Source organism: Panthera pardus, unplaced genomic scaffold (genome assembly GCF_024362965.1).
Source record: "Panthera pardus isolate Hobbes unplaced genomic scaffold, ASM2436296v1 HiC_scaffold_9, whole genome shotgun sequence".
Classification (NCBI taxonomy): Eukaryota; Metazoa; Chordata; class Mammalia; order Carnivora; family Felidae; genus Panthera; species Panthera pardus.
Window position 1 is genome coordinate 2,000,736 of NW_026527024.1, and position 27,865 is coordinate 2,028,600.

Consider the following 27,865-nt stretch of genomic DNA (forward strand, 5'->3'; position numbering starts at 1 on the left):
CGGGGCAAGGGCCAGCACCGGAGAGCCCCCTCCCACTGCCCCCTCCCCTTCCTAAGGAAAAGGCCTGGGCTCTGCTCAGAGTGCCAGAGCGGAGGCGAGGCTGACATGGGCAATTTGAAGAGTGTGGGCCAGGAGCCGGGGCCTCCCTGCGGCCTGGGGCTGGGGCTGGGCCTGGGCCTGTGCGGCAAGCAGGGCCCAGCCTCCCCGACAGCAGAGCCCGGCAGGGCACCGGCACCCGCACCCCCACCCGCGCCAGACCGCAGGTAAGGACCCTGGAAGCTGCGAGAAGCAGGGGGCAGGCGGGAGGGTGTCAAGCCCTAGAGCCCCAGGCTGGGAAGGGCTAGAGCCTGTAGCCCGGCCAGGAGGACCAAGTCGCCCACACAAAAGGGCTACCGGCGTGGATAGAACAGGACAATCAGGGAGGTTCGGAGAAGAGACCAGGGTCAGGACCAGCAGGCAACAGGTGAAAGCGGGAGGTAAAGGTGCCGGTTTACCGGGTTTGAATTGCTACTCTGCCGCCAAGAGCTGTTTGACTTTGAGCAAGTTACTTCACCTCTCTGAGCGTTTATACATAACAGGGATATAGCAATAATTACTCCATGGGATTGTTGCGGGTTTCTGGCTCACGACAAGCCTCCAACAAACGGTGAGGATTATTTAAGAGAAGAAAGGGGCCAGGGAGGGTAGTTACAGGGGAATGAGAAGGCGATCTAGAAGGGGAGAGAGTTGGCCCAGGAGATTCAGGACCTTGGCATGGGAGGCTGAGAAGAGAGCAAACAGGCAGCATTCCTCTCCTCCAGGCCCCACCTCCTAGCGGCTGTCAACCCCAAACTAACGTGGTACCTTCAGCCCCAAGAAGAGAGAGAGGGCGGCTGGAGGCCAGGTGGGGTGCCAGGCCAGGCAGGGTGGCAGGGCCGGAGGCAGCTCCACGGGGAAGGCTCCACACTGGCGCACCCAAGGTCCGAGGCCCTCCCTTCCTCCCCGCTGCTGGCTTCAGCCTCTGGGAGGAAGTGATAAGGCCTCTGAGGCCTCCCTTCACACAACAGTTACTATCAGCAGGGGGTGACTGGGGAGGAAAATCTGGGCTGAGGAATCCCAGGGTTTCCCTCAGCTCAAGGGTGGGTTCCATCCCCCTCCAGGTAGGGTTCATCACAGCTCCGGGGGGGGATTGGACCCCCCTGTCCAGAAGGGGTGAGGTGGGCCCTGAACAGGGATGAGACCCACCCTTGGGCCAGGGGCTCAGGAGCTCAGTGCTTGCAGCCCTGGGCAGCCCAGGGTCTGGCGACTTGGGAGACAGGTGGGCCTGGGTTTTAAAGGGACCAGTTCTTCCCATGTGGCCCCTGGCAAGATTCCTAACTTTTCTGAGCCTCAGGTCCCTCCTCGTCTGTAAATGAGGACACAAATATATTATCTACCTCCTAAGGTTTTCGAGGGGGCTGACAGAGAAAGTGTAGGAAAGCCCATGGCAGGCAAGCAATCAATCACTGCGGTTCTGAATGTTGTCGGAGGGGTCTCCGGGGGAAAAAAGTTCCTCCCCCATGACCTCTCCCCTGGGTCCCAGCAGTCCCCCCCTCACCAAGCCCCCGGAGGGGCCCAAGTTCCCTCGTGTGAAGAACTGGGAGGTGGGGAGCATCACTTACGACACCCTGAGTGCCCAGGCTCAGCAGGTAAGGCCGGGAGCCCTCCCCGTCCCCTGTCAGGGTCAGGGGGGCAAAGGCCAGTCCCCTCTAGAACTCGCCCTTTGGTCTCCAAAGACAAGAGAGACTGGGAAGAGCCAGAGGAGATAAGGGACGCCCAGGGGACTTTGGTGACTCCCGGCCTCCCGCCCTTGCCCCAAGTCCTACCATAACCTGGCACAACCTCACCCCTACTTCCAGTCTCGGTCCCAGCCCTGAACCCACACCTGCCCAGACCCACCCTCCCTCTGCCCCCTCCCCTGCCTCTGCACCCTGACCAGGTCCTCACCTTTGTGCTCCCTGCTCTCTCTGCCTCTGCCCTCCACCCCAACCCAGGAGGGGCCCTGCACCCCTAGACGCTGCCTGGGCTCCCTGGTTTTTCCACGGAAACTGCAGAGCCGGCCCTCCCAGGACCCACCACCCACTGAGCAGCTGCTGAGCCAGGCCAGGGACTTCATCAACCAGTACTACAGCTCCATCAAGAGGTGACACCGTGCCTTGAGACCCACGGCCCACCCTTGTCCTCTGACCTGGGGCCCTGGTCCTGCCGAGGCCTCGAAATGATGACCACCTTCCCCAGGAGCTGCTCCCCATCCCACACCCTGACACCAGCCTCCCCCCAACACCCACACAAAGCCTGGGGAACCTCTCCCCCCACCCCTCGCTGACTCGACTTCCTTCTGCTCCACCACAGGAGTGGCTCCCAGGCCCATGAGCAGAGGCTTCAGGAGGTGGAAGCCGAGATAGCAGCCGCAGGCACATACCAGCTTCGGGAGAGCGAGCTGGTGTTCGGGGCTAAGCAGGCTTGGAGAAATGCACCCCGCTGCGTGGGCCGGATCCAGTGGGGGAAGCTGCAGGTGTGGCTGGCTAGCAAGCACCCAGAATGGGGACTGGGGGACACGAAAAAGGAAAGGATCAGTGAGGGCAGCCCCTGAGGCTTCCCTAGGGGGGTCCCAAGCAGTGGGGACTTAGAGATCGGTACCCCTGGGGAGCCCCCAGTCCAGTAGCTACCACCTGGTTGTTACGTCCAGAGGCAGTGTCTTGACTGGCTGCGAGGAGAAACACCCAGATACACTGGGTCAGTGAGGACAGCTGAGCCGTGGTCCCTGGGCGGTATCATCAGTTCAACAGAAGCAATCTTCTGGAAGAGGCCCCTGGCTGTTTCTTCCGTGCCGGCCTCACCTGCCCAGCCCAGCCCTCTAGTGCCTGCCTGGGCCCCACAGACTCCTTCACGCTCCCACCACTGGAACAGCCTAAGAGAAACGAGCTGACCTGCAGGGGAACTTAACCCATGACCTTGGCCTCCTTAGCTGTACCTGGCCACCAAAGAATTTGGAATAAAGCCACATGCTCAGCAAATCCCAAAGAAGTCCTGAATAAAAGAAGCATCCTGTCTGAACCTTGCATACCCTTGAAGTTGTTCAAAGCTCAGCTTTGAACCCATCAGACCTTCCAAATGTGATCACACTCACTGCTACATCCCTCCCGTGGCCCCAGGCCAGCCAATGCCACCCCCTGCTTCGGTCACTAACACAAGCAGGAAAGGGATCTCCCGGCCCCCTGCGGCCCCCCCCCGCCCTCAGCCAGTCAAGATGGCTTCTACTAGCATAGGAGTATCAGGACAGGCAGACTCCCGGACGGCCACCTCGTGCAGCCAACCCCCTTCCCATCAGCAGTGTGCTCAGGGACAGTCTGATGACTGGCTGGGGGTCACCCGCCTTTGCTTGAGCACCATGAGGTAATGGGGAACTCACCACCCACACCCTTAGGTGGCCTCCCCGTCAGTTGGCACCCCTCCCTGGCCGTCGGGTTGGTAGTGACTGGGTCCCTCCTCTGTGGCAGGTACTGAGTCAGCTTCTGCGGGGGGGGGGGGGGGATGTCCCAGCAAGGAGATAAAGGCAGACAAGGCTGCGTTGGGTGTGTGGGCCACAGGGCAGGAAGGACTCAGTGTGTGTGCACGCAGTCAGGGAGGCTCCTTGGAGGAGAAAGAACCGTGACGAGTAACACCTCCAGCCTTTGGAGGCTTCTCAGGAGGTGGCAACACCCTCCCCTGCCTCGTTACCTTCTCCTAGAGCTGATAGTCAAGACCCCTGTGTCCCCCTGTCCCCCTGCCTTGGCTGGCTCAGGTGTTTGATGCCCGGGATTGCAACTCTGCCCAGGAGATGTTCACCTACATCTGCAACCACATCAAGTATGCCACCAACCGGGGCAACCTCCGGTGAGTGGGCCCCCCCAACACTGTGCCAGATGGCATCCCTCCCCTAGGTGCCAGCAGAGGTGGGGCTCTGACAGCTGTCGTCCCCATGTCAGCTCGGCCATCACAGTGTTCCCCCAGCGCGCCCCAGGCCGCGGAGACTTCCGAATCTGGAACAGCCAACTGGTGCGCTACGCGGGGTACAGGCAGCAGGATGGCTCCGTGCGGGGGGACCCAGCCAATGTGGAGATCACTGAGGTGGGCACAGAGAGGCGGAGAAGTGGAGGCCGGCCAGTGAGGGCTCTGCGATGGGGCACGGGGTCCAAAGGGTGGGCGATGAAGCAGGGAGGGGGGACCCTCACTGAGATGACGGAGGGAGATGCCGATGAAGGGGGTCCCTGAGGAGAGTGGGGGCTTGGGCCCCTCAGACGCCCCTCTGGCCCTGCTCCCCGCAGCTCTGCATCCAGCACGGCTGGACCCCGGGAAACGGCCGCTTTGACGTACTGCCCCTACTGCTCCAGGCCCCAGATGAGCCCCCGGAACTCTTTGCCCTGCCCCCCGAGCTGGTCCTCGAGGTGCCCCTGGAGCACCCCACGTGAGCATGGCAGGGCCTGGGTCAGGTGGTGGAGGGGCTGCCCGGGGGGTGGGGTGGCCAGGCACCGAGGCTCCACGGGCAGCTTGATCCCACACCCCGACACCCCCAGGCTGGAGTGGTTTGCGGCCCTGGGCCTGCGCTGGTACGCCCTCCCGGCGGTGAGCAACATGCTGCTGGAAATTGGGGGGCTGGAGTTCCCCGCGGCCCCTTTCAGCGGCTGGTACATGAGCACTGAGATCGGCACGCGGAACCTGTGTGACCCGCACCGATACAACATCCTGGAGGTGAGGACCAGAGGGTAGGGAGAGGGTGCGGGAGGGGGCGGGGAGCTGCCCGCCCCATCCCCTCCGGGCTGGAGCCTTTGACGTGCAAACAGATCCACAGACTGTCAGCAGCTGGGAGAGTCTGACTAAGGTCCCAGCCGCCTCTCAAATTAGAACTTTGGAGGCTCTGGGACCACAAGTTTGGGGCAAAGGAATGCATGTGTATTGGTACAAATATGGAATTGTTTTTCTGGGAATAGGACCTATGGCTCTATAGCTTTCATCAGATTCTCAAAGCAGATCTTGCAAAACAATGTTAAGACCCATTTTAGAGACGAGAAATTAAGACCCGGGGCAGAGAAGTAACTGACCCAGGGTCCCTCTATGTTTTGGGGTGCCTTTGCAGGCAAGGACCTGAACCAGCCCCAAACTAAGCAGTCAGGCCTCTGGCCACCCTCGCGCCTCCTACTCCGTCCTCTCCCCTACACCTTGTCCCTACCAACGCTATGCACCCCTGCTCCCAGGATGTGGCCGTCTGCATGGACTTGGATACCCGGACCACCTCATCCCTGTGGAAAGACAAGGCAGCCGTGGAAATCAACTTGGCCGTGCTGCACAGTTACCAGGTACACAGGCCCAGACCGGCCAGGAAGGCAAGGGGCTGGGGCTGGAAGAGAGGGAGGCAATTAGAGACAGGGCAGGAGTTGGAGACAACAGGAAGAAGTGCCATAGTCCGTGAGGCACACTGGGCCTGCAGGTCTGGGGACACAGCAATGCAACTCCGGTCCGGGGACACAGCACATGCGATTCCGGGTGCCGCGGTAGGATGGTCTGGGACGCCGGGAGCCCTGCTGACCAGCACATGCTCAGTAATGCAAGCCCCCAGGGCACAGTGGGTACGGTGGTTTGTGGGACCCGCTGGCTTCTGGGAATGCTAACTCCAGGATTGAAGGCCTGCTGAGCATTGTTGTTTGAGGAAACTGCCTGCTGAGGACTTGGCCAGAGTTTAGGATGTTTTGGTTGTGGGGGCAGGACATCCAGATGTGGGAGACCAGAGCTGCTGCTACTGAGCCTCGGGGGTGGCCGTGCACGCTGCATGGGTGCAGGGGTGACAGCATGGTAGGGGGACACGGCCTGTGTTAGGTGTGGGGTGACCCAGGACACAGCGGTGGTCAGGGTGACAAGTGTGGGTCTGTAGGCTGAGTCTAAGCCCCTGCCTCCCCAACCCCAGTTGGCCAAAGTGACCATTGTGGACCACCATGCTGCCACGGCCTCCTTCATGAAGCACCTGGAGAATGAGCAGAAGGCTAGGGGGGGCTGCCCTGCCGACTGGGCCTGGATCGTGCCCCCCATCTCCGGCAGCCTCACCCCTGTGTTCCATCAGGAGATGGTCAACTATGTCCTGTCCCCTGCCTTCCACTATCAGGTGCCCACCCCACTTGCCCGCTGTCAGCAGCCCCCAGGGGCCTCCAAATTTTTGCTTTCTTTACTTACCTCCTCCTCCTCCATTCCCCCCATCACTCCCCTGCAGCCAGACCCGTGGAAGGGAAGTGGGTCCAAGGGTGCCGGCATCACCAGGAAGAAGACCTTTAAGGAAGTGGCCAAGTAGGTGCCCTAGGAATGCTGCTGTTCCCCCACACCCAGGGCACCAGCTTTAGCAGTGGGAAGGCCCACCAACTCCCACACCCACCACTCAGCGCCCCAAGACCTTGCTTGGACCGTGCACCGGGGGAGGCCCTGGCTCTGTGTGCCTGGGACCCCCCCCTCACCCCACCCTCGCCTGCAGTGCGGTGAAGATCTCTGCCTCACTCATGGGCACCGTGATGGCAAAGCGAGTAAAGGCAACAATCCTGTATGGCTCCGAGACCGGCCGGGCCCAGAGCTATGCACAGCAGCTGGGGAGACTCTTCCGGAAGGCTTTCGATCCCCGGGTAGGGCTAAGCCCAGAGGGGTGGGGACCTAGAAGGGGCGGGGGGGGGGGTTGATCTATATCTTCAGATGTGCTCTGGAGGACAGGAGAGGGTCACAAGTCAGAGCCCAGGAGGAACCCCGGGATCCAAATGGATTCAGGGATTGAGTAGGGGCCTGAGTCAGGGTCGGAATCGTGCCCTGCCTCGAGAGCCCAGAGTAGAGGTACAAGGGCAGCAGAGACCAAGTCCCTGGGACATCTGTCTTCTCCTTGTCCACAGGTCCTGTGCATGGATGAGTATGATGTCGTGTCCCTCGAGCATGAGACGCTAGTGCTGGTCGTGACCAGCACATTCGGGAATGGTGATCCCCCAGAGAATGGAGAGGTGAGACCCAGCAGTAAAGGGGCCACTGGGAATGAGGGAAGACTCAACATGGAGTGGCTGGGCAGGAACCCCATCCCCACGAGGGAGAGTGGTGATGCCCTGAGAGTCCCCCAGAGTGCGAGTGTGGACATTCCACTGGGACCCCAGAGCCTGCACAAGCCATTCTCCAGGTCACACAGGGGCTGCCCCTGACACACACACACACACACACACACACACACACACACACACACACCTGCTTCAGTGTGTCCCCAAGTCATTTCCATGATCAGTACAAGCATTTAACACATGGAAGGCACTTCTGGGCTGACCGACGAGGTTAGACTGCTCTCAAGCATGGACAAATTAGAAAAACAGCGATACTCTGCCCGCTACGCAATGTCGGCTTTTCCTTTTCTTCTTTCCTTGACGAAAGAAAAAGAGATGTCAGCAGAGATCAGGCAACTTCGCTTTCTGAACAAATCCTTAAAGAAGCAAACTAGAGCACCGCCACAGAACACTTTATTATTAACCATTATCTTTCCAGCTTCTCCGTCCCTGGCGGCCCCAGCTGCACTCATTTCTGGGGCTCTCATGTTTCAGCGTCTAGGTGATAAATGCCTTCTTAGCACAAAGTACCTCCTCAAGTACCCTAAAGCAGAATTCCGATGCAAGCCTTCCCCCTGCCGTGGGGCCCATGCCGGCCCCCATTCTCATCTGCCTTGCAAAGGAAGATAGAATCACTTACTCTTTTAGTATAAGAATAGTGTTTTGACTCATGTGACCCACGAGCCAACGAAGACCCAGCACATTTCCATCACCTGGGCAGTCCCCTTCGTCAATGCCTCCGGCCAGCCCCTTCCCAGGCCATCCCTACCGAAGGCCAGCAACCTTCTGACTTCTGTCACCTTAGTTTCGCCCACTCTAGGATGTCATAGAAAGGGGAGCACACGGTAAGTGTTCGGCCTGCTTTTGAGGCTCATCTCACCGTGAGTGATTCAGCACCTCATTCCTTTCGACGGCTGAGCAGTGCTCACTATGTGACTACAATGCGTGTTTCTCTGCTCTCCTGCTGACGGACACTTGGGCCATTTCCAGTGTTTGGCTATTATGAATCAAGCTGTCGTGAACATTCTTGTGCAAGGCTTTTGTGGGCCTATGTTTTCATTTCTCTTGGATGAATACCTCCGAGAAAATTGCTGGGTCATCGGGTAAATGTGTGTTTAACTTTAAGACAAACAAACAAACAAAAGAAAAACCCTGCCGAACAGCCAAATGGATTGAACCGCACACTACGGTCTGTGCATTTCAATGTATGTAAATTTTATCTGATTTTTTAAAAAATGGAGCAAACCTAGGAATACGCCCCATAGAAAATGGGGTGTATTCACTAAAGACACTAACAAGAATGTGTACAGCAACATTGTTCATAATAGTCCCAGACTGGGGACAATTCCAATGACAATCAACAGTAAGAATGGAGAAACACATTGTGGTTTTATTCAAAGTCCATACAGCAATGAGGGCGAACGGCTCACAACCACATGATATAGATGAACCTGACAATGTAACGTAGAGGGAAAGAAGCCAGACACAAAAGAATCAGACCATAGGGTTCACTCTGTATTCAGTGCAGAGAAGACAAAACGAATTCGTGGTGACTTAATCAGGAGAGTGGTTGCCCCCGCGGGGTGGGGGGGGCTGGTGACTCGGAGGGGTAAGGAGGTGAATCCTAGGATTCTAGCGATGTTTCTGGAGAGGATGCGGACTACGTAGGTAGGTTCAGTTTGTGAAAATCTAGAAAGCTGGACATTAAAGACCTGTGTGCTTTTCTGCATGTGTGACCCTTCAACAAAAGGTTCAGAAAACAAAATTTAGGCAGTATTTGAACCTAGAGACCCCCACCACCCAAATGCATCTACAGTTAATGCTGAGACGTCCCAGCCTTGCCGCATTTCTGGCTTTTGCTGCGCCAAGATGTTCCGGCAGAACATGACGCGGCTCAGCCTTCCAGAAGACGAGATGGAGGCATGGCAGGGAGACTGAGGGCTGTTCTCCCCCTATCGAGTTGGCTGAAACATCAAGGACTGGCCACATCCAGTGCTGGCAGGAGTGAGCAAAGAGCACTGCTCTACCTGGTTGCTGGAGGACGGTCTGACTCACCTTCCTCATCAGGTCTTTAAATCCTCTGACTTGGTAACTCCACTTTTAAGGGTGGCCCTACCGAAACACGCAAAAGAGGCAGCAGGAGTGTATATATGCAAGTGCTTGGGCATCGGTCATAGACCACCCAGAGGTCCTGAGTCAGAGGGAAGTCTCGTACATGTAGTACCTGCCAATGAGGGGGCACTATGTAGCCATTCCAAAGAAGGAGAGGTCAGGGGCGCCTGGCTGGCTCAGTCGGTTAAGCATCTGACTTCCGTTCAGGTCATGATCTCGGGGTTCGTGAGTTTGAGCCCTGGGTCAAGCTCTGTGCTGGCAGCTCGGAGCCCGGAGCCTGCTTCGGATTCTGTGTCTCCCTCTCTCTGTTCCTTCCCTGCTTGGGTTCTCTCTCTCTCTCTCTCTCTCTCTCTCTCTCTCTCTCTCTCTCTCTCTCTCCCCCTCCCTCCCTCCCTCCTTCCCTCTCTCTCTCTCTTTCCCCCTCCCTCCCTCCTTCCCTCTCTCTGTCTCCCTCCCTCTCTCTCCCAAATAAATAAGAATTTTAAAAAATTTTGTTTTTCGAAAGGAGGTCATTCTTCATGTGATGACCTGGAAGGAAGGACATCCATGATATATCCATGACAGGTTGTTAAGAAAAAGCAGATAAATATGGTGTGGCCCCATTTTTACTTTTTTAACAAACTATAAATACAGATACATTTCTGAGTACAACGAAACAGAGCTCGGAGGTTAAGCACCTGTCAACAGGGCCCCTGCCTTGGGGGCCCGGACTAGAGGGAAGGTAAGGGTAGATTTTCCCTTTTATCATTTTATGGTTCTGCCATGTTTCCAGAAAGCCACTACCTGGTTTGAAATTTTCCAAACAAAATCACAATTTACAGATAAGAATTCTAAGGATCAGCCCAGTACAGTTTTCAACTTCTGTGTGGTTTGAAGTAAAGCAAAACTAACCACGATAACCACGCTTCCCCTCGCCAGAGTTTTGCGGCAGCCCTGATGGAAATGTCTGGTCCCTACAACAGCTCCCCTCGGCCAGAACAACACAGGTGAGTGGGGGTGGGACTTTGGGGGGAGGTGGAGGGAGGGCAGTGAGGCATTTGGAGACAACGAGGAAAGGGGGGCTGAAATGTTCCCCCTCTGCACCTCCACAAGCTGGAGGGCAGACGTGAGGGGGCCTGGACCCCATCACAGCTCAGGATGCCCTCCTCCCTTGTGACCTGCCCACTCACAGTCTGGTCAGTCCTGAGGTGTCCTTCAGAGAGAACAAGGCGGGCACGGCAGGGCCTGAAGGCGCAGAGATCCCTGGGAGACAGAGCCAAGCCCGAGGACAGGGCCCTTCTTACCCCAGATGCAGACACCCTGAAGCTGTCCCCTGGCTGTGTCTGGGCCCGCACCGAGCCTCCAGCTCCCTGTGACGGCCCTGTCTTGGTCTTCTTTTGCCAGGAGTTACAAAATCCGCTTCAACAGTGTCTCCTGCTCAGACCCGCTGGTGTCCTCCTGGAGGCGGAAGAGAAAGGAGTCCAGTAACACAGACAGTGCAGGGGCACTGGGTACCCTCAGGTCTGGGGGGGGGGGCTGCAGTGAGGGGAGGCGGGGGAGGGCGGGCACGCTGCCTGGGCACGCGTGGGGCTGGAACGGCTGTGGGTTCCAGTGACGGCTCCCTGCACCCCAGGTTCTGTGTGTTCGGGCTGGGCTCCCGGGCGTACCCCCACTTCTGTGCCTTCGCCCGTGCGGTGGACACACGGCTGGAGGAGCTGGGTGGCGAGCGGCTGCTGCAGCTGGGCCAGGGAGACGAGCTGTGTGGCCAGGAGGAGGCCTTCCGTGGCTGGGCCCAGGCCGCCTTCCAGGTGAGCCCCTGGACCTGTCCCCGCATCTGACCCAGGCTTCCGCTCCCACCTGAACACCCAGACTAACAGAGCTGGGACTTTCTCAGCCTGGGCTTCCTCCAGGGGCAGCTCTGCCTGGTCTGGGGGTCATGCCTGAAGCTGGCCAGGCTCCTTCTCCCACTCCTGACGCCCTTGCAGGGCAGCGCTGGCCCAACCAAGGTTCCCAGGCTACAGCTTAGCAGGTCTGGGCCGACGGAGAGGAGGAGGACATCCTTGGAGGGGGGCTGTGGGGGCACCTGGCGCAGGCAGAGGGCCTGCTGGGGTAGAGAAAGTCCAGCTGGAGAAAGAGACAGGCTCAAGTTGGAGGAGGAGGAGAATGGAAAACAAGACTAAAGAAACCACATGAAAGGGAGTGCCTGGAAGCTAGGAGTGGGACAGGAAAAGCAGGGCGCACCGTGAGATTTTAGGGACACCACTTTAAAGACGTGAGGTCAATGAGAGGAACATCCAACTAGAAGCAGGAAGGTGCTGAACTAACTCACTAACTCCGGCAGCAGCGGTGGGGGTAGGAAGGAAGGGAGGGGGCCACGGAAGGAAGGAAGAGATATAAGACTTTACACACACAAAAGAAAGATTAACAAGACTGGTGACACAGGTCGGAGGAGAGGGAGCAGCCAATCACAGAGGGACCCTGGATTTCAAGGCGGGAGCTGGCCAAGCAGTTTGCAGGACTTGTACCTGAACAGAAACAAATAGAATATGCACCCTCCCAGGGGTCTTGCCCCAGGGGCCCCCTCCAGCCTTTGTGAGCCACTCAGGAGGCACAGACCAGCCAGAAACCCTTTCCACAACCCCCCCAAATGCAGGGTCCTGCGCCAGGAGCGCTCTAGGGTTTTACATAATCTTCGCCAGAACCTAACGGGGTGTAAAGATGGGGTCACTGAGGCACGTGGAGTTTAAGCACAGGAGTCAGGGTTTGAACGCAGGTCTGAACGCACAGACGTACCGTGCGCCGAGCACCGCGCTCCCTAAGAGATGAACGCCCACCAGATTAAGTAACCAGCCGGTGTGACCCGAACGAGTGGGTGTCAGGGCAGAGCTAGTGCAGTGGCCCGGCCACGAAACGGGCCGAAGAACGAGGCACGGTCAGCCTCAGCCTCCATTTCGATCCCATTCTCCATCCCGCCACCGGGGCCGCCCCCCCGCCACAGGCGTGAGCCGCGGCAGGGCCCCTCCACTCCCACGGTCCCCGGAATGGAAGGCGACAACCGGACACCCAACAGGCCAGCTCGGCCTCCCACCTCAGCCCCCCTGAGCTCCTCTCTGCCCCGGCCCTCCCCGGTGGCCAGAGGCCCTCAGCCCCCACCTGGCCCCTCAGGCCTCCTGTGAGACTTTCTGCGTGGGAGAGGACGCCAAGGCTGCCGCCCGGGACATATTCAGCGCCAAACGGAGCTGGAAGCGCCAAAGGTACCGGCTCAGCACCCAGGCGGAGGGCCTCCAGCTGCTGCCAGGTGAGGCTCTGGCCTCCCCCTGACCCTGCCGGCCGCCCCTGGGCTCCCGGGGCCCCAGGACTAACTCTCAGGGGCCGGGCCGGGCTTCTGGCTGAGTCTCTCTCTCCCCCCAGGCCTGATCCATGTGCACAGGAGGAAGATGTTCCAGGCTGCCATCCTCTCAGTCGAAAACCTGCAAAGCAGCAAGTCCACGTAAGGACAACCACCCCCGCCCCCACCCACACCTGTCCTGGCCTCTCCCCCCCCCGCCCCCAACACACATACCTGCCCTGACCTCTCCTCCCCCCACACACACACCTGTCCTGGCCTCTCCCCCCGACACACACACCTGTCCTGGACTCTTCTCCCCTCCCACATCTGTCCTAGCCTCTCCTCCCCCCCCCCACAAACCTGTCCTGGCTTCTCCTCCCCCCACACACCTGTCCTGGCCTCTGCCCCACACACACACCTGTCCTGACCTCTCCTCCCCCCACACACACACCTGTCCTGGCCTCTCCTCCCCCCCCCCCCCGCCACCCCATCCCAACACCCTCCTCCCAGGTCCTCCTCGCTCCCCCTAACTGCCCTATCTCCTCACCCCCCAGCCGGGCCACGATCTTGGTGCGCCTGGACACTGGAGGCCAGGAGGGGCTGCAGTACCAGCCGGGGGACCACATAGGCATCTGCCCGCCCAACCGACCGGGCCTCGTGGAGGCGCTGCTGAGCCGTGTGGAGGACCCGCCTCCGCCAGGAGAGCCCGTGGCCGTGGAGCAGCTGGAGAAGGGCAGCCCTGGTGAGAAGGCGTGGTCTGGGACATGACAGTGACAGCCCACCCTGTCCCCCTGACTTCAGGGTCCCCTTGAGCTGAGGACCTGGTAGGCAGCTTCCACCTCCACTCACGGCCGTAATGCCTGTGCTCAGAGCCGCCTGTGCCTCCTCCTGTCAGGGTGACCTTGCTGCGGGATGGTCCACAGAGGGTGGCTTTCCCAGTACCTGCCCCCCATGCCCCCCAGAAGGCTGCCCTCTCCCTCTGAGCTCCTCCCAAAGTCTCCTCCCGACAGCCCAGCCTGCTCCATAGCTGCCGTCGGGTCCACCCTCTGCCACACCAGTGCCTAGGGTTAAAGTTGGTGGGGGAGAAGCACAGCTCAGACCAACCCAAACCAGCCAGGGCCTCAAACACACACACACACACACACACACACACACACACCGGGGCTGCCCACACAGGTTCACCACCACTATTCAAAGGTAACGTCTCCGATAAAGCACAAGACGTGGATGGTCAGGGCTGGTGTTACCCCCAAGCAACCATCGCCTCAGACCATGCAGTTCCAGCTGGCCTCTTCCTCAGACCTCCCCTGTACACCACCCCCCAGGTGGCCCACCCCCCCAGCTGGGTTCGGGACCCCCGGCTGCCCCCCTGCACGCTGCGCCAGGCTCTCACCTTCTTCCTGGACATCACCTCCCCGCCCAGCCCTCAACTCCTTCGACTGCTCAGCACCCTGGCGGAAGAGTCCGGTGAACAGCAGGAGCTGGAGAGCCTCAGCCAGGTGCAGGGCCACCCCGGGCGGGCAGCAGGGGCTGGTGAGGCAGGACGAGCCGGGTGGGGAAGGGGCAGGCACCTGGCTCACGTGTCCTGGGGCTTAAGACCCAGCCCCTGAGTCACTAACTCATCGCTGAGTTCTCGGCGCTCCAGAAACGTTTGTTGGCCCGAACTAAGGAGGCAGAGACCCCAGGGGGCTCAGTTCAGGAGGAGCGAAGAAGGGAGGTCAGCAGGCAGGGTTGGGAGGTTCCAGAGCCGTGACGCCCCGCCCCCACCAGGACCCCCGGCGCTACGAGGAGTGGAAGTGGTTCCGGTGCCCCACGCTGCTGGAGGCGCTGGAACAGTTCCCGTCCGTGGCGCTGCCTGCCCCCCTGCTCCTCACCCAGCTGCCCCTGCTCCAGCCCCGGTACTACTCCGTCAGCTCGGCGCCCAGCGCCCACCCGGGAGAGATTCACCTCACGGTGGCCGTGCTGGCGTACAGGACCCAGGGTGAGGTTGCGAAGGGCCAGGGTCAGGGCCACACGGGGACCCGGGGACGGGCCCCTCATCGGCACCCTCTCTCTCCTCCCCGACCCCCAGATGGACTGGGCCCCCTGCACTATGGAGTCTGCTCCACATGGCTGAGCCAGCTGAAGGCCGGAGATCCCGTACCTTGCTTCATCAGGGGGTGAGTGAGTAGTTCAGGGACATCAAAGGAGAGAGTGTCCATCCAAGCAGGGGTGGACAAAGTGCCCCGGGGACGGCCGGGAACAGACAGATGGCTGGGGACAGACAGAGGAATCAGCAGGTGGTCGCACAGGGTGAGGGTGGAAACTTTGGTGACTGGGAGCAGGGAGGACCGACTCAACACGTACCAAGGACGGGGTGTCCGCTTAAGCGACTTCAGAACTTCGACGAAGTTTTGGGCGTTTTACTCATTTGGACTTAGCATCCTGCCCCAAAGCTTCCCCTCCCAGAGACACGGCTGGGATTCGCCCGGCAGCTCCTGCTGCACCTAGGTACACTATGTCCCCTGCTTAGTTGACTTTTTTGAAAGTTGTATTTATTTGTTTGTTTTTGAAGTGGGGGGGGGGGGGAGAATCCCAAATCCGCAATGTCAGCGCAAAGCCCAACATGGGGCTCAAACTCACGAACCGGGAGATCATGACCTGAGCCGAAATCAAGAGTCGGATGCTTAACCGACTGAGTCACCCAGGCGCCCCATCCCTTGCTACATCCTCGAGGTCAGTCTGACTGGGGAGGCAGTCAGGCACTTGGGAACTGTGTCCTGTTCCAGGATTAGTCCTCACTTAGTCCAGGGAGAACTAGTTAAGTTACCAAAGTATCAGTAAGGACTGGAAGAAAGTTAAAGTCTTCAGGATGCCCTTCCTGCGTGCCGCGTTCAGAAGTCTCACCCCACCCAGCAGCCAGGACCCAAAGTCTCAGGGGGGACTTAAAAGAGTTTCCAGGATGGGCACCAACTAGGTCCCGTCACCCAAACCCATCAGGAGGAATCACACACTGTACCAATCTACTGAATACGATCCAAATACCCGTATTAAGGCTATGACTGAAAATGAGTGAACTCGTTATGAGCCAAAAGCTGTCCTTCCCTTCCCATGTTTTGTAAATCTCTTAAACTGAGATATCAGAACATTCTTCACTTCAAATTACATTGTATTTCCTGTGACCCAACCTCCAGAAGCACAGGTCCAGGGAGTTTCTGCCTGCAGGTAGAGTTCTTTCCATAAATACATCGTGCTCACTGTGAGCGAGACTGTGTCGAACACATGTGGCAAGTATTATCCCACTTATCAGTGGAACCTGAGTTCTCTTCTCTCCCCTCAATGGAAGATGGTAAGAATCGGGGGAGCTGGGAAAGCACAGGGGCCGACAGTGTTTCTCCACTAGGGCTCCCTCCTTCCGGCTGCCGCCTGATCCCAGCTTGCCCTGCATCCTAGTGGGCCCTGGCACAGGTATTGCCCCCTTCCGGGGATTTTGGCAGGAGCGGCTGCACGACATTGACAGCAAAGGTGAGACTGGGGGCCAAGGGAATGACTGGAAGGCAGGAGGGGGGAAAGGGACAGAGACTGGAAGACAGAAACCTGGAAGACAGGAAGGAAGGCAAGGAACAGGCCACAGAGGTGAACAGAAACTTAGTAGATCAACCAGAGGGCGGTGCCCTGTTCACTTGGCTCCCTGGTGCCAGACACAAAGTAGGCAGTCGAACCGGATTAAAGACAAGGGTACAGGGGGAACTGGAAGTCTGGGGAGAATGGGGCTAGGACTCAAATGGCCAAAGTGTACTTGGGACTGCCCCAGAGCTCACCCAGCTGTGTCCAAGACCCAAGGAAGCTACAGGATGTTCAGGTTGGACATGGCGTGTGCAGGGCACCCGGTAAAACAAAAGGAGGGGGCTGTGACAGAGAGGAAGGCAGAGAGTGCGGAAACTGAGGGTGTGGAAGAATATGGGGTTGGAGCAGGGACCGTGCTAGATGGGGGCTCTTAGAACTTCCGTGTCAGATGGTGCCAAGGGCGTCTGAGTCAGAAGCCCCACGTTCTAGCGCAATGCCACCGCTGGTCGTTCCACCCGAGGAGCCACCACCTCTCGTAAGCTGCCTCCCCGTGAGCGTCGTCTCCGCAAACCAGGGTCGGGCAAGGTCTCTGTGAAAGCATTCCGCACTCTTCTGGAGGCCAGACACCAGAGGCTTGGGCTGTCAGTAGCCAGTGGGCGAAGTCGCTAGGGCTGCGCCCCTGGGAGGGGGCTCTCCCAAGCCGCAGTGCTACTTGCAGGGCTGCAGCCGGCCCCCATGACCTTGGTGTTCGGCTGCCGATGCTCCCAGCTCGACCACCTCTACCGCGACGAGGTGCAGGATGCCCAGCAGCGCGGGGTTTTTGGACGCGTCCTCACCGCCTTCTCCCGGGAGCCCGACTGCCCTAAGGTGCGACCCCCTGAGGCCGTGGTAACCTGAAGCTAGGGGCCGGGGAAGCGCCCTCTTGCGCTCCAGCAGGGCGCCCAGGCCCAGGCCCGACCACGCCCCTCCGGTGCGCGCCCTCCGCCCCGCCCCGCCCCTCAGCTGGCGCCCCGCCCCTCAGCGGGCACCCCGCGTCACGCAGGCCCCCGCCCCCACTCGGCCCCTCCCGCGTGCCTTTTGGTCTCACCCACCTTCACCAAGCCCCGCCCCTTGTTTGGCTCCACCTCTCTAGGCCGCAGAGCCGCGCACTTAAGCCCCGCCTGGCCCGCCCCTCCCCCGCCCCCGGGACCCACGCGCTCCTTAGGGCGCGCCGCTTAACCTCCGCCTCCCTCAGACCTACGTGCAGGACATCCTGCGGACGGAGCTGGCGGCTGAGGTGCACCGCGTGCTGTGCCTCGAGCGGGGCCACATGTTTGTGTGCGGCGACGTCACCATGGCAACCAGCGTCCTGCAGACGGTGCAGCGAATCCTAGCGACGGAGGGCGACATGGAGCTGGACGAGGCCGGCGACGTCATCGGCGTGCTGCGGGTGCGGGGGGCGGGACCATGCCGGGGCGGGGCGGGGCAGGGCCATCCCGGGGGCGGGGCCCACTCCCGCTTAGATTCCACTCGTGTTCTGATCCGCTGCCCTCTTTCCCGGCAGGATCAGCAACGCTATCACGAGGACATTTTCGGGCTCACACTGCGCACCCAGGAGGTGACTAGCCGCATACGCACCCAGAGTTTTTCCCTGCAGGAGCGGCATCTGCGCGGCGCAGTGCCCTGGGCGTTCGACCCGCCCGGCCCAGACACCCCCAGTCCCTGAGAGCCCCTCTTGCTTTCCATCCCAGTTCCAGGAGAGGGGCCGTCGGTCTACTCTGGTTCTGCCGCTCTCCTGTCGGTGTTACCAGACCAGCCACCTCTCCCTCCCCTCCCGAGGTGCCGTCCCACCTCTATCCAGAGACTGCCCACGTATTCCAGGGGATGAGGGAAGTGTCTCTCTCTAGGTCTGTTTACCTGCCCCAGGTCCGGAGGGTCCCTCCCAGCAGATATTCCCGGGCCCACTGTCACCCCCTTTTTGTGTTCATTAGGTGAGTTTTAGGTTCCCCTTACCTCCCTCGGGAGTATCTTATCTCGAATCCTAATCTCTAAATCATTAAAATATTTATTATTGAAAATTCACCATAAGAGACTGGACCCGATGTTACAAGCGCTACCAAGATGCCTAACCCAGCCCCATCGATTAAAATTGCAGAACAACAAGCTTTGTTAACTTGTGCAGCTGGAGGGCGTGGCAATTCTTTGCCAGGGAGTCCTATCCTACACACTCCACTCTGACCCAGCGCTCTGGAAATGTGGCTTCCAGCCCATCACGGGCAGTTCTGTGTTGCTTCCTTGCTCTTGATTGAGAAGGAGGTACAGCCCTCCACCAGGAGTGGGGACGCCAGAGACGAAGGTCACAAAGAGGTGCAGCAAGCCATGAGCAACCTTTACAGCCGGTTTCAGACAGGATGAGGATCCACACCCACTTCCGCAGCCAGCGCTGCCAGTGCTGAGCTCCAAAACCACCAGCCCTCTGTAGAGTCTTTCCACTCACAAGTCCCCAGTGGAACGTGAAGGCCAGACAGGCTTGGAGAGCCCACTGCCATCCAGGTCCCGTCCCTCACTGTTTCCCTTGCATTTAGCTAGGCCTCCACCTTGGCCCCGTCCTCCACCCTGAGGATACCTGGGGATTTCTTCCCAGGCAATTGCTCGAGGACAGTTAGTTGGTGTGGTGTCCCCTTAGCCCCTTCAGACGGGGATCGTCTCTAACACTGTCTCCAGATGCCTTTGGCATCTCCTCTCCTACCCTTTCTCTGCTCTCTGGGATGAGCTTATCATTAACCTCCCCCAAGTCCTGCCCAACTGAAACATCCTTAGATCTAAAGTCAGGGGGGCGGGGGTCTTTAAAGATGGCTCGGCATCATGCCCTTCCACTCGGCCTTGTCTGATCTCCTACGGCTGGAGAAGCCAGGGAACCTGGGGGAGGAGAAGGCTCTTGGCAAGCAGTCGGAGGTTTACATTCCAAAGATGACCGTCCCTATCGCCCTGAATTCCCACCACTGCCCCCATCCCTTCAAGTCTGGCTCCACCCAACTTTCTCTTCATTCCCCAGCTCCCACCCCAGTTAGACAATACCAACCCTGAGGAGCCCTCTCAGTCAGTGCTAGGGGCCTGGCCAGGCTCCTTCTGGGCATCTGTGGTCTCCTGAAACCTTCCGGGGAGCAGATCCTGGGTTCTCTGGGTTCTCCACTGCTGTCTGGGGCTGGAGGCAGGACTGGAGCCTGGTGAGATGAGCCATCAGCTGGGCAGTGCAGCGATGCCCCCCGTCAACCCAGGGTCTGTCCCCCGCACACCCTGACCACCTCACCATCACTTGACCAGGACGGCTTCTCCTCATCAGGCGAGAGTGTCTGGGAGGGGCTGGACCAGGGCCTGGACAGGGAAGAGGCTGAAGCCTCACCCCACAGTTCCTGCTGCTGCTGTTGATGGAGCTAAATGGAACGAAGAAGAACGATGGGCTTCCTTTCTGCCCCTCAGTGTGAAGCACAGCCCCTGGACTAGGTGCAGGGGGTTTTAAAACCTCCTCTTCCAGCTCCCATTGAGTACTTCCTTACACTCTACCCCACGCTCAGTCTCCATTTCGTTCAGCTGCTTTCTCCCTACATGTCTCTTTCTGGCACCCTTCTGCTCACCTGGTGCAGGTAGATGGCATGCAGACTCATCTCAGCAGAAGCAAGCTCTGGGAGCTGGGCCAGCTTCTGGCCCCCAGTGCCTCCTGGGGACACACAGCTGGAACAGAGGGTGCAGTAGTCCAAAGACATGCCCCTCCCCCCAGGGCCCCCGGGGAGGGCCAGACTTGATCTCCCCTTCCCAATCACCCCCAGTGCCCCTGCATACTCCTCCTGGGGGATCAGCCCCGCCACCCGCGCTGTTCTCCATCTCATCTCGGGCCCACTCCACCCCACCCCCTCACCTCGGGTCCTGGGCAATGCGGGAAATGGAGGCCAGGAGGCTGGCTGTGGCTGCGGCTGGGCAGGGGGCTGTGGGGCTCAGGTCCCGCGGGGGCAGGAGGGGGTGCACCAAGAGGTTGGCCAGGAAGGCCTCAGGCTGGGAGCAAGAGAAGAGGGTGTCAGAAGTGAGGCCAGAAGGGGAGGGAGGAAGTCTAGGGAAGGCCCGGGGGCAAGCTGGACCAGGGAGCAGGTCAATACAAACAGTGAGTTGGAGGGGAGAGCCTGGGGGTGGTGAGGGCAGAAGAGTAGGCCAGGCTGCAACTCACCAGAGGTGAGGAGGAGTCACTGAGCACCCCCGGGGTGGGGGGACTGCGGACAGAAGTGGCGCCCCAGGCTGCTGCATCTTGTTGGACCCTGCCCCAAAGGTGCCCCAGGAACTTGGAGCTGTGCCCTGGGGGGCGCCATTGTGGATGCACCAGGGAGAACCTCATCAAGGAGAGCTCAGTCTTTCCATCCTCTGCACGCTGAGAGAGCGAGGCCTCTGTCTGTCCTGCCGAGAGCCACTGAGAACAAGAACAGTCAATCGTTCACATCCTGTGGACACTGCTTTTATAGCTTCCGTGGGAGCCTTGCGGGGTAGGCGTGACAGGAAACACTAGCCCCGTTTTCCAGGTCAAAGAACAGAAGCCACGATGGGGACTTGCTCAAGATCAACCAAAAATACAGCAGCAAAACAGGACCTGGGTCTAGAGCCAGCACAAGGGTAGGGCGCGGGCTTAATGTTTTGCCAGCATGTGCACGATGGACCCCAGGGCTGGCTGGCCTGACCGCCTTATGCCAGCCCCGTCTACTGACCAGCTCATTTCTCAGCCTCTCTGATGGTCTCCGCTCCTGTTTACTGGACTTACAATGTGCCAGGAACCCTGTTAGGGTACTGCACACATCATTTCATGCAATCCTCACAGCCCTGTGCATTGGCTACGGTCACCATCCTCATTTGACAGATAAGGACACTACCACATGGCAAGTGACATGCTCCAGGTCACAGGTGGTCAGTGATAGAACTTGGGGTGGAACCCAGCTTTGCTTTAAGTGAGGCAAGCAAACCCCTATCCAACCACAACCCCACACAGCCAGGGATGGGCTCTAACCTGAGGGTGGCCGTGGCGCTTCACATCCATCAGGGCAAAGGAACAGATGTCCCCAACTCCAGCCACATCCACAGTGAAGTGATGAAAAAAGTCAATGATCTCCAGGGAACGGGGGCAAAACCAGAACAGTAGAAACAGCGGAGTGAGGAGAGGGGACAGGAGCTCCTCCAGGAGGGAGACCTGGGGAAGCAAGGTGAGGCTGAGAAAGAGTCGTTGAGGGGACTCGTGATCAGGACAAAGAGGTCTCCTAGGACGCCTGCCAGGGCCGGAAACCTCCAGAGTCACTTGCCGGCTCCCGGGATGGCCAGCCCGGAGCCCGTTTGCCCCTCGCCCTCCCCCAGACCAGACGCTGGCGGCTCTGGGGTCTCCGCGGCCCGCTTCGGGCCGGACCCTCACCGCTCGGTACTGAAGCAGCCGCGCCATCTGCCGGTAAGCGCTGGCCTTGCCGGCAGGGCCGGGCTCCTCCGGGAGGTAATGCATGTGCGCCAAGGCCGCCTGCAGCAGGAACTGCGGGGAACGACCCCGGCCCTGTTCTTCCGGAATGAAAGACCTGGAGATCGAGATGGGGGTGCAGAAGGGGGCCCGCGGTTAGGAGGACGTGCGGGTGGGAGGCAGGGCCGGGGGAGAGGGGGCGCCCAGGGCGGGGTTGGGGGTGGTGGTGTTGTAGGGATTCGCGGGAGGCTCGGCCCCGGGTCAGAGGAATGCCCCCCTCCTTCCCGGGCAGCTCCCCGAGCACCTGGCCACGGTGGCGGTGACCCCGAGCGCGGTCATGGCGGTGAGCACGTGCTCCACGGCCAGCACGTCCTCGTCGTACACGGTGAGCACGAGCAGCGCGGCGAAGAGCGCGCCGGCGAAGAAGACGAGCTGGCGGGCCAGCAGCGCGAGCAGGGGCGCCGGGGGCGCGGCGGCGCGCAGGAAGGCGGCGGCGGGGCGGTAGGCGCGGGCCAGGCGCGCGCGCAGCTCGTGCGGCAGCTCGTTGAAGTGGCGCAGCTGCAGGTGGGCCAGGCGGGACCAGCGGCGCGTCCCCAGCGCCCCCGGCTCGCGCCGCAGCAGCTCCGCGTGGCTGTAGAAGGCGTGCAGCACCTGCCAGGCCAGCACCAGCGGGCTCAGCGCCAGGTTCACGGCGGCCAGCAGCAGCACCGTGCGCCGCCAGCGCGCGGCCAGGGCGCCTCGCTGGTCGCTGCGCTTGTAGGCGTCGGGCAGCTCCCAGCCCCCGCGGAAGAGCGAGAAGGGCCCGCGGAAGAGAAGCAGGTCGACGTTGAGCGCCAGGCCGCGGCTGAGGAAGGCCGCGCTGCCTCCCCAGGGCAGCGCGCAGCGCGCGGGCAGCAGGCCCTTGTTGGCCAGCGCCACCTTGTAGTTGGTGTAGCGCAGGATGCGGTGGTGGACGTCGAGCTCGGTCAGCGGCCGCGGCTGCACGCACAGCCCCCCGCTCTTCTGCAGCGCCAGCAGGCGGCACTGAACCTCGGCCCAGGGCACCGAGCTGAGTTCCTCCTGAGGAGAGGGGGCTGTTGAGCGTCAGCTGGGTTCGGTGATGCCCAAACTCACCTTGACGGAGCTACCTCCCTCGTCTGCCCTCTCCCCACCTTCCTCACCCAGTGTCCTTCAAGGGGGGAAACCTGTCACCTTTCCCGAAAGTTCTGCCCTCTCTTGCCCTCCTCTAACCTTGTCACTGGCCAGGGCGCTTATTTCCCTTCATTGTCTCCTGAATTGTGTTCCTCCTACCCCTGCCACTCTCAAGGCCATGAGTCTTGTGCTTCCCAGGGACACCTCGTAAGTTAACTTCTTCAGGTATTTGGTCTCAGCTTCTCAGGAGCAGATTTTCTGAAACCTCCCCGCCCTGGTTCTTCACAGAGGGCACAGAACTGCTGCCGGGACCTGGGAACTGTCTCTCCTTGCCAGCCCTAGGGTGCAGGCCAACACAGGACCTGAAGCCTCACCACCTCTTGCCTCAGCATGCTTTGAGACCGACCCCCCGCCCCCAGCCCCATCCCACTCCACCGCCCATTAACCCTCCTAAGACACCGGCTGTGTCCATGTCTGGGTGGGGTGCTGTCAGATCTCACTCGGGTCTCATCTGCAAACCTCACGTTAGCCCAGTTTCACCCAGCTGCCCCAGTCCGGCTTAGTCAAGTCCCTCCAGGCCAGCCTCTCCAGTCCATCCCAGGCTCTCCCCTTCCCCTGGAAGGAATGGGGGAGGGGGAGAAAGAAAGGAGGAGGAGGAAGAGAAGGGTCAGCAGCCTCCTGGAGAAGCAGTGCTCTAACTCCTGCCTTCCCCCACCGGTGCTCCCCTGGCCCTCTCCATCCTCCCTGCACTCTGCCTGTGCTCCCCCACTCGAGGCGCCTTTTGGAAACCTCTCCCCTTGGCCCTGCAGGAGAGCCATGCAGAAGGTTCTGCGCTTCTGAGGGGAGCAAGGGAAGCAGGCTGCAGAAGACAGCCTTTGAGCTGAGCCTTAAAGAACGAACTGGGGAACAGAGTAAGAAGGAGCATGAACGAGATGGGGAGGAAAGAAAGGGCAAAGCATGAACTAGGACAGTGAAGGGGCCCACACAGTGGCTCACTGCAATCGTGAGGGAGGCCAGAAAGTGGGGGGGGGGGGGTATCACCCAACGGGGCCTGACCACTCAGTTGCGGGCTGGTGGGTCCACTCCTCACTGCTGCCCACAGATGCTCACCGCCCCTCCACCTCCTGCATCATCGGGCCTTGGAATGCCTTCCCACCTCCTATCCTTCCCAGCCCCACCCAAATTCCTCCTGCCCTGTAAAGTCGGATGACCGCCCTTCCTCTAAATATCCACTGTTTGGAGCACAAGCATGTGACCCTAAATCATCAGCTGTAATCCAAGTCAACAAAACTCCACTCGGGTAAGGACCAAGCCTTAGCAGTAAGTTGTGGTACCTCTTCTCCTAACATTACTCAGGGCCTGGGCAGGTGTCAGCGAGGCCTTCTGCCTGCTTTCCAGTGGGCCCTTCCATCTGTCCAGCCCCCGCTCCTCCCTATTCTCTGTCCCCACCCCTGACATGGCACCCCTCCACAGACACGCCCACCCAGCTCACCGGGGGGATGTGCAGGGCCTCCCTGTAAAACACCTGGATGTCCCAGTAGCTGAAGAGGTTGCAGACTGAGCGAAGCAGCTGTAACAGCCAGAAGGCTGCAGCCAGGATCAGAAGGAAAACCAGCAGGGGGCTGGAGCGGATCCTGTGTGGGGTGGGACAGATAGCAGCGAGAAAGTGGGGGCCCAATAGAAAGGGAGACTAGACTTGGGGAGCGAGGGAAAAGTCACAGAGAGAGGGACCCAGCTCCACCAGCAGCTCTCAGCGTGTGGGCCCTGGGAGACCCTGAGGCCCTTACAAGTGTCGGCAAGGTCCCAACTTTTCTCAGGTAAGACGAAGGTTTTCTGCCGTTTTCATGCTCATTCTCTCATGAGCATACAGTGGACTTTTCCAGAAGCTACGTGTGTGACACCACATCGGCAGCTGATGGAACGTGTGCTGGTGTATTCCTAGATTTTAAAGCTATTCTCAGCTTAGGTCTCGAATGAGGTAAATATAGACAGATACGATTCTCATAAACAAAAGCTCTTGGGCGTTCTTGATCAAGTTTAAGTGTATTCAGTGTGTGCTGAGACCAAAAACTTGGGAGTACTGCTGATTTAGACCAAAGGACAAAAGAATGGGGGGGGGCGGTGCTTGTCTGCTTGTCTGCTCGTCTCCCCCTTCCATGCTCCCCCCACCAGCTGTCACTCACCGCTGGGCACACTGGGAGGAGGACAGGATGGCATCTGCCAAGGTGACTTTGCCGTGGAGCAAGCCAGGTGTCGTTCTGTTGTTCGGTTGGTTGGCGAAGAGAATGTTGTAATCAACGCAACGAAGGAGGAAGGTTGTGAAGGTGACGATGAAGACGAATTGTCTGGGAGACAGGGAGTGCAGTGGTCAGGTCTGAGGGCAGGGCAGGCTCCTGCCCCAACCTCCAGGTCAGCCCTGAGGGTCCTCCCCTCCCTGCCGAGCCTCTGGGCTGCTCGGGTGGGGTGCGACACGGACTAAAAGCAGCAGGCACTGCTGAGGGAGCAAGGTGACAGAGTCTGGGGCTTGGGACAAGCATCTCACCCCAGCTGGAAGACATCCTCCAGCAGGATGCAGGCAAAGCCATTCCTCTGGTGGTAGCTATAGATGTGGCGGTGCGTCAAGAAAGAAGCCTGAGGCATGAAGGGCCTTTCTCGAAGACACCTCTCCCTCACTTCCGCAACCCACTGTGCCCTGAGAGCCACCGGCCAAGAATGGCACCAGCACCAAAGGGCCCTCCCACACAGGTGCTGCCAGGCCGAGCACAAAGGATATCTTGGTGAAGAAGCTGTCCAGGTTCTGGATGTGGTGCCAGGAGCCTGGGCACAGAGGGGAGAGTGTTGGGACTTGGCTCTCACCTGAGCGCCCAGTTCACATCCTCGGGAGCCCCCAGGCCCTCCCCAGCATGCTCCCCTCGCAGCCCCACACCCACACTCACCTCGGAGCCCTTCAGGCACATGGAGCAGGGGCTGCTGCTCCTCCCCGTGGAGGGGTGAATCTTGGGACCCCTCGGGGTCACAGTCCTCCAGCCGCTCATAATCCTGCTCAGGGATCAGAGGCCCTATCCGCAGCCCAGGAGGGTCCTGGGGGCATCGGTGCGAGGGAGGGGGAGTCACTGGGGCCAGGGGTGGGGTGGAGTGGGAGCCCCAAGAGGGGGGAGCAGAGCTGGGTGTCATCGCGGGCCCTGCCTGCGTTGTTGGGGTGGGGAGGGCACTGTGGGGAGGCTGAGAGCCCCCTGGGGCCTGCAACGCTGGGCAGGGGGGTCCCAGGGCCGGGGGAGGGACCGAGGAAGGAGAGCTTCTTGTGTGAGGGGCAGGGGACAGAGAGAAGATGGAAATCCTCCCTCTGCCAGGCCCCCGACATGGAGGAGGAGGGAGAGGGGGCAGCGGCATGGGGAGGAGAGGCACTGATCCAGGCCCCAGGTCTCCCCACCGCCCCAGCCGCCCTCGGTTCCCCCCCCAGCCCACTTGCCTCACCATCGGGCCAGTAGCTTCTCCTGAAAGCTTGGACGATGGGAGCTGCTGCCGTATCCACAGAGGTCTGGGTTGCTGAGCAGGGACTCCAGCAAGGATGGTGACAACAACAGCAAGGTGACTCAGTCAGGGCAGGCCTCAGGCGTCCAAGCCGGCAGTCACCTGTCTGACAACTCACACCCCTTCCAGGGCAATCTGCGGCCAAACCTGTCACGGCCAAGCCTCTGTGCCTGGGAGGAGCACAAGCTGGAGAGGCAGAGGCGAAGAACATGCAGACCAGAGACACCTACTGTCCCCTCCTCAGACCTGGAATGGATTTAAAGGGAAGGCCAGAAAGTAGCAGCCAAAATAACAAAGCCAAAAGAAACTTCTACCAAAGGATTCTAAGACTATGAGGCTAAGATGTTACATCTTTGATTTCTTGAAACCTGGTCTCCTCTCTCTACACATGCACACAGGGATCCACAGAGAAAGGCTTTAAGACCAAAAGCAAAAAGAAGAAAAAACAAAAGAAAAGGCTGGTGTTCTGTTTGCCTGCCAATACGAAGGGGAGGGGAGATTGCCAGACTGGGCAGCCAGGTTGGAGGAAACTGAGGAAAGGGAGGAGGTAAAGAAAGGAGAGGCAGCTATTCCAGACGTGAGGAGTGGTTTGGGGGGGCTTCGGTAGAAAAAGGCTCCTTGGGAGTTCCGTTTTGTCTTCCTCTTTATCTTGGGAAACACCGGAACTCTCTTCCCCAGTCCTCATCCAGTTTGGGGGGCCCCCTGAGAAGCATCAGAGCTGAACCAGCAGAGGGCAGCTGGGGGGCCAGGATCAGGAAGGATAATTTGCATACCCAGGGACGAGCTGGTTGAGTTCCTTTCTGCCACCTCAAGGAGGAGAAGCAGGCAGCTGGTTTGTTGGCATGTTCGACGCCATTCCTGGGGCCCTGAATCACAGATTTGCTACTAAAGCCCATTCCTGAGGTGCTGACTCAGCTGCCCAGGTGTCAGGGCCTCCAGGGCTTAGGCCTGAGGGCTGTCTTAGGGGACAGTATCTGTGAAACAGAGAGAGGAACAAAGTGCTTCCCAGAGTGTGTTCACTGGAGGAATGTGGAGGCAATCATGGAATTGCTCACAAAACACGAGACCAGATATGCCTGTTTTTCTCCTTCTGTGCTGCCTTCCTGGGACAGGAATTGTTAAAGTAGCTCGGGGCTTGCATAGTTTTATCCCTGAGCAGGAGGCAGAATTCCTTCTAGAGGTGGCATCCTAGTGCCCAAGATGGAATCCCACATTGCAGAGGGGCTAGGAAATTCCCATATCTTAGAGATATCTGCCAAGACATCTGCCTACAGGTTGTGTAGGGTTTTGCCTGATCTCTTTTCAACCTCCCTCACCCCAGTATTCCACCACATTCACATTAGGACCCCTCCCATACACCCAGCCCAACCTCAAGCTAATCTGGCACATTTTCATACCCAGTATCCCCCCTGATTCATTCATTGACAGCTGCCCTACCAGCACCCCAATTCAAGTTAATTTATTATAAAGGGCACTTTTCTCTATCAGGCACCACTTGGGAGGGGAAGGGGGTATGGATGAATGAGCCAGAATCACTACTCAGAAAGAAGTCATAGACCCATAGACCGTGGAGGGGCGGGGGGGGGGGGGGGGGGGTGGGTGGGTGGGGGGGAGGGTAACTATGCAAATTACACGGAAGAAATAAATGTTTAACGGAGGTGCAAAAGCTGGGAG

General features: G+C 59.5%; 2 protein-coding genes across 3 annotated transcripts; one reads left to right on the forward strand and one right to left on the reverse strand.

The window, feature by feature from the left end:
• On the forward strand, positions 1–18,135 carry NOS3 (nitric oxide synthase 3). The gene is given in 27 exon segments (XM_053898658.1): positions 1–263; positions 1,562–1,667; positions 2,013–2,161; positions 2,371–2,533; positions 3,803–3,894; positions 3,987–4,128; positions 4,326–4,465; positions 4,575–4,749; positions 5,253–5,354; positions 5,960–6,154; positions 6,260–6,333; positions 6,515–6,659; positions 6,918–7,022; positions 10,140–10,207; positions 10,605–10,721; positions 10,834–11,008; positions 12,366–12,498; positions 12,612–12,690; positions 13,083–13,270; positions 13,854–13,861; positions 13,863–14,027; positions 14,299–14,509; positions 14,600–14,687; positions 15,911–16,032; positions 16,793–16,941; positions 17,309–17,503; positions 17,618–18,135. Coding segments are annotated over 27 exon segments (3,606 nt in total). The 5' UTR covers positions 1–105; the 3' UTR covers positions 17,780–18,135.
• ATG9B (autophagy related 9B) lies at positions 18,101–27,661 on the reverse strand. 2 transcript variants are annotated; one of them, XM_053898657.1, is made up of 15 exons: positions 26,135–27,656; positions 25,597–25,741; positions 25,444–25,477; positions 25,203–25,277; positions 24,844–25,005; positions 24,153–24,294; positions 21,834–22,588; positions 21,494–21,647; positions 21,098–21,277; positions 20,273–20,509; positions 19,970–20,103; positions 19,689–19,785; positions 19,364–19,487; positions 19,136–19,277; positions 18,101–18,972 (listed from the first exon to the last, which is right to left on the reverse strand). In XM_053898657.1, the coding sequence occupies exons 1-14, from the start codon at positions 26,135–26,137 to the stop codon at positions 19,150–19,152; spliced, it is 2,370 nt and encodes a 789-aa protein (XP_053754632.1). In that variant the 5' UTR covers positions 26,138–27,656; the 3' UTR covers positions 18,101–18,972; positions 19,136–19,149. The 2 variants fall into 2 exon arrangements, with proteins under 2 accessions (XP_053754632.1, XP_053754631.1); XM_053898656.1 differs by having other exon boundaries at positions 25,597–27,661.
• Between the last annotated feature and the right edge of the window lie 204 nt (positions 27,662–27,865).

Bases quoted from the DNA above. Each gene is read 5' to 3' on its own strand.
- ATG9B (XM_053898656.1), bottom strand. From the start codon at position 26,137: ATGGTGAGGCAAGTGGGCTGGGGGGGGAACCGAGGGCGGCTGGGGCGG. The intron at 22,589-24,152 runs GTGAGCTGGGTG...CCCTCTCCTCAG, and splicing joins AGGCCCTGCACATCCCCCCG to GAGGAACTCAGCTCGGTGCC. The intron at 21,278-21,493 runs GTGAGGGTCCGG...TTGCTTCCCCAG, and splicing joins GGCTGCTTCAGTACCGAGCG to GTCTCCCTCCTGGAGGAGCT.